Below are 10,267 nucleotides of genomic sequence, written 5' to 3'. Positions count from 1 at the left end.
TTGACGAGAGCGGCGGGTCATGTGGTGTGGAGAGAGATGGGATCGAGATGGATGCGTTGTCTTGGTTCCGGGTACCAGGAAGAGTTGAGAACGTGTTTGGGTTGATGTGGTGGGGTAGAGTGGTTTGCGATGACGGAAGTGGGTTTTGGTTCCTTGTTGGCGCGATGGATTAGAAACAGGGAATGCGAAGAACTTCCTGTCAGCGACTGCAACAAAACTTTGTGACTAAGTTCGTTTATCATCACGCTCTATCATGTTCACACCATATCTGCCCTTTACCACATTTCACAAGGTCTATTCCAAGTTTCACTCAACCCACCATCCCATCTTCCCCCCTACCATCCTCGTGCACAAAGCTGTATCTCGAACTATACTCTCCACGCTCTTATCTAATGTCTTCTGACACAGAATCTGAGAGCGTCTTCTTACCTATCTCCCACTTTCAAAAAAACAAATTCATGTTAATTCCTTCGTGACAGTGAGTCTAGATTCAAAAATGAAGTCAGCTCATCCATCATCCTTTTCTCTTTCTTTTTTCTCTAGTCCAAGGGAAACCGGTGGTATTTAGAGTGAAGATTTGTGGATCCATACACCTTCTTGTAATGGTGAACTTTCCTTTTGTTCGGGAAGAGAGGATCTACATTCGAGGTATCAAAGACTATTCTGATGAGCCAAGATAGGTAAACAATCATCTTTACGACAACGCTTCGAAAATCTCACTCCAGCCACTGATAGAATCTCCAATCTTGTTATTACCGTTCTTCATTTCTAAAAAACACTTAGCCCACATAGCCAAGTGTTTGGGTATCTATACAAACAACGTGATACAAAATCCTCAAACCCCAGACACCAAAAACACCTCACTTTCAAAAGAAAGGACGCCCTTTTTTCTTGTCCACTCCCAGAAACACAATTTTTTACTCAACTCAACAACACCCCAGAAGTCTGGCCAATCTATCAAAGCCACAAAATACCATGACCGGCTTCACTTCCATTAGACGTGTGACCATTGCCAGCCGCAAAGTTCTTCCCACTACCAGTAGACTGCCCAAAAGATGGAGCAACCTGCGATGAGCGGATCCGAGGGCACGATGCTTTGTATGGGATCAAATCAGAAATGTTTGTAGGAACATCTTTACCCTCGATGACTCCTTCAATCACCGGCAGAATAGATTCGAAGTCGGTCAAGACACGCTTTGCATATGGCTGACTGTATGCGAGGTCATTGAGTAGAGCCACTACGTGCCGAAAAGAGTCGATATCAGTCTGGTTTCTCGGAGAACCATTGCGTCCCAGAAGCGAGCACAGAACCAAGAGAGCGTTGGACAACGATGTGATCATGGAGTGGCGAAGACTAAAGGGACTTCGTGCGTCTTGTGCAAAAGCAGTCATTCGACTAACAGTGCTTCCTGCCAAATGGGAAAAGTGAGCTGCATGATTCTCGTTGTATTGCAGGGATGTGATGACTGGACGGAAGCCCCAGAGGACCAAGTCTGTCTTCTTCTGGACCAGAAATGCTTTGATTGGCGACTCGACACCAGATCCTGTTTGCATGTAAGAAACGCGCAATTCGGGAAGGTCATGGTCGAGGAACTGGGTGATTTGCGCATCAATGGCTTCTTGAGCTTGACCATCGGAGCTGCGTCCCTCCATGGAACAGCCAACGTAACGGGCCCAGAGTATCATGTAATGCAGGTACTGATTCATGAATATTCGTGGGTCCTGTTCGAGATCGAGTTGCATGGTAAGCATTGCCTGAAGGAGGTTAGAATTCTGGGCCAGATTGATATGTAGTATTTGAACTCACTCGATTGAACAGCTCCATAGGTAGCTCGACCTGAATATCAGCTTCATGGATGCTGTATGGTCTTCCACATGCCAATGAAATGAAGCGGTCTGCAATGAAGACGTTCCAGAACACACATATGCGCTCATACGCTTGTTGCGTCGTGATATCGGCCCATGTAGACTGCTGGTGGAGAGAGTGTTGAAAGACGAGCCGGCCGGCGATTCCAATGCTGCTATAAGCAGGACCAGGCATGTCGATAAACGTATAGTACAAAGCCTGTTTAGGTTAGTTGACTTTTAGCATGGTGATTGAGAGGAATATCGGGCTTACTTGAAAAAGCACACACTGGATCAGCGTCAGGTCTCCATTACCGCTAACCAATGACTTCTTATCGAGGAGATCGTCAGCTATTTCTGACCACCGCCAGCCGGCAGGTTTACTAGCATCAAGCGGCGAAACATTCAGCAGTGCATCGCAGCAGGCAAAGACGATATAGTTGAGGGCAAGGAAGTGACGCTCTTCGGGTTGAATGGCAGCGTTGGCCAACATCTGTTCGCCGCGACTACGAAAGTCCGTCTCATCTATGCAGGGATGAGACAGATGTATATCTGTGAAAAAGGACATCAAATACTGTTGATATTCGGCCGGGCTGGGGAACGACATGGACCGTCCGCCCAGGTGGACGAGGTGAGGAGTTTCGACGATAAAGGAGGACTCGGGGCCAGATATGGTCGACGATGTCGGGTTCGAGGGCTCTTGGGAGAAGAGGGCTGACTGGCCCATGAAAGCGAGAGCTGGATTGATGGGATCCAGTGGCGGTATAGGAAATGCAGCAGCATCACCCCCTCGAAAGCCGTCGCTGGCACCATCATCTCGCTCAACGCTGCCCATGGGCGTCATGGTCAAGCCACGGTCGCGCATCAAAGCCTCCATCATGGCCTCGACGCGAGCCATGCGCGCCTCCATGGTCATACCACGGGCGCTGGCATCGCTCGTCCGCCGCGCTGTTTCATCATGCGGCAGTAGACTACGGCGTGAGTTACTGCTGCCATTGCCGCTGGTGGTCGACGACTGGGCCTGGAGGGAGGGAGTTGGGCGACTGAGATGCTGCAGGGCCTCGGCTGCTGTCTGGTCTTCGGAAAAGAAACACCGCTTGCCGTTATCGACACATCGCTGGCAAGGGTTTTCGCCGGAGCACTGGAGAAGAGTCAGATCATGTGTGGAGGAGCTGCTGCGGTAAAACCATCAGTCGCGGAAGAGGCCGTCTCGCGCCAGCCAAGCTTGTGAAGCATTCGGAAATGGAGCCGAAGATGCACAACCATAACAGAGACACGAGCAACAGCCAAGACGTACCTTGAGCTTCGACCGTCTGCACAATACACCTACACGTGACTGTTAGCTAACAATTCTCAACTCCCACCCGTGGTGTTGCTGCCATGCGCGTGCTGTGTCGAGCGGCTACGGAACCATCGGAATGCAGCATGTGAAGCTCCAAGGATGCCGGGAGAGGTCTGATAGAGGCTAAAGGCGCGACGTACAAGCTTTGGGCGCGTATTTTTGGCGGACCTTCTTGCGCTTGGGTGACGACGACCTCCGTTCCATGTCCATATGTTGTATTGGTGAAGGATGGCTGTTCATGGCGCGATGACGAGGTTGGAAGAAGGAATGCGCTCCCCGAAGCTATTTCGGAACGCAACCGGGATTGGCCTCGCTAGCGTCATTCTGCTTGTCTCGGATGCAGCCACTTCAGCTCAGCAGGAACGCCTCATCAAAGGCATTGTTGGTATCGGATGCAGTCGTAAATGGAAGACATGCTGGATGGCTTAGGGATGTGAAATTAAAATCCCCCATGTATGCAGAAGACGTCACCAAGCCGTCTACCGAACCAGAACCCTCGTCTGGACAGCACAGGCACATGATGTGGACAGGGTGCATATAAATACAGCTATTGTAGTTTACTCTACAATGCTCACTGGGCTTGCTTTGCCCAAATAATCCGAGTCGAACTCATCGGAATAGGTCTGGTTGCTGTTTGGTTTTGTTACTTCTGCTCGCCCTCACCCAAGTTATGGCGAACATACCAACAATCTATCCATATCTAAATAACACAACAGTACAGAGAGAAGGTTGAGAACACGAAGCCAGCTCCTGTATCTGGGAACGTCAAACTGCACTGTTGTCATACGGTCGTCAATGTCATGCGCTGCAAAGTATGGAGGTACAGTATGTATCCTCACATCAGACCGCCCGGCTTTTGACGTCAATCGTCGCTTAACCCCACACACTAATGAACATGCATGTATTCTGAATTTGTGCTGTATTACAGTGGTGGTGAACCGGGTGCATGCTACGAGGATCGGCTATCGAAGCCGCGTCATATAGCAGATGATTTAGCAACAAGCAGTTAAAGCCCCGACTTTGTTCATACACTATGTACGTAAGCTCAACCCTTGTATCGGGTCACAGTCTCGCAGCTGTTCCATCACTGGTAATAAACAAGAATGCAATGGTTCAACACGAAGTCTCCTGGTATTGGGTCGGAAGGATCGAGTCCAAGCTGCCGTTACTTACCCAACGCCTGCATGGACCCGCATGTCGAATGCGCCATATTCCTATCGCATGCAATCAGCCCACTCGCTCTACCATGTCGAGTCCGCCACCACAATACGAGGTGAATTGGGGGCAGATTTACTACATTGGTGTACAACCGTCGTGAAAAGCTGTACCGTGAGTGGAGTACCTAGTAACGAGAATTAACTTTGGCATCGGCAGCTCCGTGGCTGGTGAGTGCACACCACAGGCTACTCTATAACACCATGCTCTTCCCAGTCTTCATCTCCGCCACATTGACTGCCCCACATGGCAACCGGGTGAATGTCGCGGGTTTTCATCAGATAATGATTAGATGGAAAATTTTCATCTGATAACCCGCGCGTCCCCATGCGCGCCTCTCATTGGCTAGCCGCTCCGGTCGGTGCCGGGGGAGTGATCAAGATAAGATTTTGCTCACTGGCTGGGCCGGGCTTCGGTGAGCTTAAACCCGGACATTCACCTCCCAAGGGCAAGGTTAAGCTTCACTTGCGTGCCACTAACTGCTTGAATCCATGCTCACCCTCACACCAATTGCTCTTCCCGTGCGTGGCCTGAGGCTACACGTCCATGACCCGCCAATGTTACCCACCCAGAGGCAAGGTTCTTCAGTGGACCCCGTGGAGCGCTGCTGGCTATATGAGCATGCAGCTCAGGCGAATGCTTGTTTGACCAATCTCTCCTTCTCCTCAACTTTGCTCTAGGTGTGCATGTGCACCATCCATTGTCAAGATGGGATTCAATTTCAAGGGACTGACCAGCAGTGCTATCCTCTCTGCAAACACCTCCTCCAACACTGACAACAGGGATATCGCTGATGTCCCAGCTTCCGTTCAAGGCCATACCAGCATGGAGGCTACTCGTCCTGATGAGAAGCTGGGAACTCCAAGGGGATCTTCTCTCAGCCAGAATTCTGACGAGGAATTGAACAAGGTCGATACCACTGCTGAACAGGGTGTGCAGGCAGTTCAGGCTGCCACCCTCATTTGGAAGAGGAGGGACTTGATCCTCGCATACGTCTTGTACGTCTACATTGCTGATACCATGGCTATCAAGACCAGACCCCACTAACGTCCCTTAGCATGTGGTTCATCCAGTTCTTCACTGCCTATGTATCAAGCACCTCGAGCACCCTTTCGCCCTACGTCACTAGCAGCTTCAACCAACACTCGCTGACAGCCTTGACCACTGTCATTTCCTCCATTGTCAGCGGTATCTGGAAGCTCCCTTACGCCAAGATCCTCAACATCTGGGGCCGACCATTTGGTTTATCCCTTGGTGTCTTCATATACGTAATCGGTCTTATCCTCATGGCAAGCTGCAACAATGTAAAAGCCTACTGCGCTGCTCAGACCTTCTTCTACGTCGGCTCCAACAGTATCAACTTCTTCATCACCGTCTTCATCGCCGACACCTCCAAGCTGAAGAACCGAGGTCTCTTCATTGCCTATGCTTCCTCTCCATGGCTCATCACCACTTGGGTCTACGGATACGGTATCAACGGCATCACAGCTAAGGGTGGTATTGGATGGCGCTGGGCCTTTGGCATCTTTGCCATCCTCTCCCCTATCGTCGTGTCCCCTCTCATCGTCCTCTTCGTCGTCTACGAGGGAAAAGCACGTCGCCAAGGCCTCATCACTCCTCGCCCAAGCCGCGGAAACTTTATCCAAACTGTACACTACTACCTCCGCGAATTCGATGCCATCGGTCTCTTGATCCTAGCTGCTGGACTCTCACTCTTCCTCCTGGCCTTCAACATCTACTCATACCAGGCTGAAGGCTGGAAGTCGCCTTTGATCATCTGCTTCATCATCTTCGGAGCGCTGCTTGTCATTGCCTTTGGCATGTGGGAAAAGTACGGCGCTACAGTTACGTTTATCCCGTGGCCGCTGCTCAAGAACCGCACTGTCATCTTCACATACACAATGGCTGCCTCCCTGTACATCGGCTGGTACTGCTGGGACTCGTACTTTTACTCGCTACTCGTCGTTCTCTTCAACCAGACGGAAGTCCACGCCACCTGGATTGCGAACATCTACACAATGGGCAGCTGCTTTATCTGTATTCTGTACGGTGTGGCGCTGAGGTACTACGGCAAACTCAAGATTTACTCCATGTTCTTTGGTGTGCCCCTGACTATGTTGGGCGTCGGTCTGATGATCAAGTTCCGCCAACCTGACGAGAACATTGGGTACATTGTCATGTGCATGATTTTTATCGCCTTCGGTGGCGGTGTGTTGGTTATCTCGGAGCAGACGACGCTCATGGCTGTCTCCAAGCAACAGGATTTCCCGGCTCTCCTTGCCGTCGAGGCAATGATCATCGCTATTGGAAGCGCCATTGGATCTACCATCGCCGGCGCAATCTGGACCGGTGTCTTCCCTGTTCGTCTTCAGCACAATCTACCGGCAGATGCCATGAAGGACTTCAAGAACATCTACGGCGACATGAAAGTTCAGGCCAGTTACCCGGTTGGTAGCCCTGCTCGCGATGCTATCAACCTCAGCTACGGCCAGACACAACGGTACATGCTTATTGCTGCGGTGTGCGTCTACTGCATAACTTTGTTCAGCACTGCACTATGGGAGAATGTCGATGTGAGGAAGATGAAGCAGCGAACTGTTGGTCTGTTGTAAACAGTGTTCACTTTCAGTCTTGTATACATCTGGATGAAAACTGCATATTCTAGGTTCTAAAAGTATAAGAAATTAGAAATAATCGTACAGATCATATTTACAAAAATAATTTAATAAGTTTTCCAAGTCCTTCGAAGTAAAAAAAAAGTTCCGCAGTAGATAGTCAGAAAAATGCCGTTGCTTCGATACAGTTCTTTTCTCCCTCTTTCCTTGGATAAATGAGAAGGGAGGGGGGGAATGCAAGATGCGTATGTATATGCAGGGTATAAATGCAAAGGCAGAGAGACGTTGGCCAGGCTCCGTGTAAGAGAGAACGTGCAGTATAAGTGCAAGTTGATCAAACCAACACGACAGCCACAGCCCCCAACACGGTCAAATACCCCAGCACAACCCTCACCGTACCCGCCGCAGCATTCGCGACACCAGTCTGTTCAGCCGCAGCGGCTCCGTCAGTAATACTCGACAAAACCGCAGGCGCAAGCTCGACCGTCGATGTCGTCGTCGGCGCCCCCGTCTGAATCGGTTTCGCGGGGACAAGACTCTGCGTCGACGACTGTGCTGTCGACGAGGGCGCCGCCTGTACAACAACGGGCTTGCTGGGTCGAACACTCACATCACCGGTACTCGCCTTGGCCATGCCGGCAACCCACTTTGTCACTTCGGCGTTGTGCTTGACAAAGTAGTTGAGGTGCTCGGTTACGTCTTGCGGCTCGGAGCCTACCGCGCAGATGGGGTCGCCGTAGTGGCAGTAGTCGAGGAGGACATCGGCGTATTGCGTCAAGTTTGCGAGTTGCTCGGGGGTGCGCGCGCGGGTACCGTCAAAGTCCTTTCCGCCGCCCACGGTGAAGTTTTGGTTGCGAGAGCGGGCGACGGCGCCAAAAGTTACTGCTGCGACGACTAAGTTTTTCGTTGCGTTAGCTACATGTTTACATTTACTGTTTTTTTTGGGGGGGGGGAAGGGAGATCATTACCATTTGAACCAGGAGCAACACTAGCATCTAACCCCGGATTATCGCCTTGCTCGCACTCAAACGTCGGTCCGCCGCCTCCCCCCAGCATATCCTGCGCTACGGATCCGCCCTGCGAGAACCCCAGGACGATTAACTTGCTATCCGGGCATTTCTCGCTGTATGCGCGCATCTGCTGTTGTCCGTTCTTCGCGCCTTTGGTGGCGGAATCGCACCATGACGTCTTTGACCATGCGGAGCTCTTTGAGGGGTACTCGACGTCCTCGTATCCGCACTTAGCGGTGCCGCCAATCGCGCTGCAGACTTGCTGCGTTAGGTTACCCAGACGCCCGGGATACGGTTCGTCGGACCCGCGCACGACGAAGATGTGGAAGGGTTTGCAGGCGTCTGAATTGAAGGCGAGGATCGAGGTCGTGTTGCAGTAGACTTCGGGGTATGGTGCATCGCAGCGTTTTTGGGCGAGGACGAGGCTGCTGCCGCTGAGGGCGACGAGGGTCGAGGCAAGACCGAGTCTCATGATTGCCGATGGTTTGTCTGTAGGTATTATGGATTATGATGACAACGGGCTCTTTTTCTTCTTCTCTTTCTTTCTTTTCTTTCTGGTGACAGTAGAAGGGGAAAAACGAGTGACGATGGGCTTGCTTTACTGAGCAAACACACACAACCTTGGACTATAGCACCGTACAGCAAAACAAGGTCGAGATCGGAGATGCAGGGCGTACGAAATACCGAACCAATTCTTCTCTCTTTCAAAAGAATGCAGGGTAAAAGAAAAAGAAAAGAAAGTAGTGTCAAAAGAACGAACGAAGAACTAGTAGAGTCGGTCCTACGAGAGCAAAGGGAATCAAGTCCATGATGTATTCACTCCCCTTTGAAAACAAGGCACAGCACACAAAAAGCCATGCATGTGCTCCACTCCTTGATTCCCCCCGATTGCCTTTCCTCTCTAGCCCTTTGATTTCTATACCCACATGTTGGCATATTCAAGGCGACTGCCCCCAAATTGTTGGTTGGCGGTGTAATTATCTAGCCCGATTGGGTAAAGTGCGATGTCGCCAACACGGCATGACGGCACGCCGCCAAGCATGTACGCGCCACAAAAACAGCCACACTAGGACTTGTTCATGCACCGTGTCTTGTATCGGCTTGCGCGTTCGTCTCCATCTGATCGGCTTTTCTTTTTGGTGGGAGGATTATGGGGGAAAAGAAAAAGGGGGATTTTGTGAGAATGGTGCGGCGGTTGCTCTGTGAGCTGGAGACAATGGGACATGTTGAGTGAAAGTGCGAAAAGGGCGGGTGTGGCTTGGATATGGAGGCTTAACGCCACAGTTCCTTTTTTTCTCTCTTTCTTTGTGATCTTAGAGATTGCGAGAGGACGGTTATGCTGGAGGTGATCGGGAACGTGCAGTTCGTTCCGTACCGCGGATGTGCGAATACGAGAGATTTGCTTTCAACGGCTTTCCGCGTTGCCGCCCATGGGGCTGATGGATAGACGTGTACCTTGCAGATGCTACTACTAGTTTGGGGCCTTGTTTGTTCCAGACCTTTAGGAGACGCTGCATCTCCTTTTGCATCCACCTTTTGTTTGGTCTGCTCGGTATCGGGGTGCCGTCTTGGCGGGTCCTTTTTTAGATTGGAACTTTGATCTTGGAGAGAATCGGGTTGTTTGGTTCCGGGGCAGTGCTCGATGGGGGCCAGATAACCCCTGAGTATCCTGGGCTGAGATGGGTCTTGCTGCGCCTACTTGGGAAGGTCTGTTGATGCTGCCTGGTTAGCTTCACATGCTTCCTCTCGCTCTGCTACTGCCTGTTATCTTATCAATGGAATGCATTTGCACGACATTCTGGTCTTGATTACTCGCATATCTACCCGTTGATAATGCACACCGATTTTAGTTTTGGGAATCTGAGGTCTCTAGAGCCTTTTCTCGTATCGGACAATTGTAAGACTTCTGCTGCCTTAGGTTCTACACGCCCAGTGGTTTCCCTTGCTGTCCCATCTTCGTTACATCGCCAAATTTATGCACCGAATGCCACTTGTATGCTCATCACACCAGACGCGTAATACCAGATTAACATTACCATACATCGTCACCATTTTCAGCTACAGAATTTGGTCTTGGATTTGTCGTTCAGGTTTGATTCGCGTATAAGGCGGAAGCTTCTCATGCATTCAACATTATCTACGCATTGTGCAGTAAACTCACAGTCACTGCACTATGCATTCACCTATCTCCTTGTTGCACGCCAACACCAACAGTCCTAGAGTCGTAACAAAATCTGTTC

General features: G+C 50.7%; 3 protein-coding genes across 3 annotated transcripts; 1 reads left to right on the top strand and 2 right to left on the bottom strand.

Annotated features, from left to right (window-relative positions):
* Positions 1–957: 957 nt before the first annotated feature.
* On the bottom strand, positions 958–3,427 carry COCCADRAFT_28788 (uncharacterized protein; the record flags this gene model as incomplete). Its single annotated transcript, XM_007717199.1, has 5 exons — positions 958–1,755; positions 1,808–2,065; positions 2,120–2,986; positions 3,143–3,171; positions 3,328–3,427. The coding sequence occupies 5 exons, from the start codon at positions 3,425–3,427 to the stop codon at positions 958–960; spliced, it is 2,052 nt and encodes a 683-aa protein (XP_007715389.1).
* Positions 3,428–5,110: 1,683 nt separating this feature from the next.
* Positions 5,111–7,014, top strand: COCCADRAFT_7640 (uncharacterized protein; the record flags this gene model as incomplete). Its single annotated transcript, XM_007717196.1, has 2 exons — positions 5,111–5,400; positions 5,460–7,014. The coding sequence occupies 2 exons, from the start codon at positions 5,111–5,113 to the stop codon at positions 7,012–7,014; spliced, it is 1,845 nt and encodes a 614-aa protein (XP_007715386.1).
* Positions 7,015–7,351: 337 nt separating this feature from the next.
* On the bottom strand, positions 7,352–8,499 carry COCCADRAFT_7639 (carbohydrate esterase family 5 protein; the record flags this gene model as incomplete). Its single annotated transcript, XM_007717195.1, has 2 exons — positions 7,352–7,911; positions 7,986–8,499. The coding sequence occupies 2 exons, from the start codon at positions 8,497–8,499 to the stop codon at positions 7,352–7,354; spliced, it is 1,074 nt and encodes a 357-aa protein (XP_007715385.1).
* Positions 8,500–10,267: the final 1,768 nt, after the last annotated feature.

Source organism: Bipolaris zeicola, assembly GCF_000523435.1.
Source record: "Bipolaris zeicola 26-R-13 unplaced genomic scaffold scaffold_169, whole genome shotgun sequence".
Lineage (NCBI taxonomy): Eukaryota > Fungi > Ascomycota > Dothideomycetes > Pleosporales > Pleosporaceae > Bipolaris > Bipolaris zeicola.
This window is presented reverse-complemented; position numbering and strand designations above follow the sequence as displayed.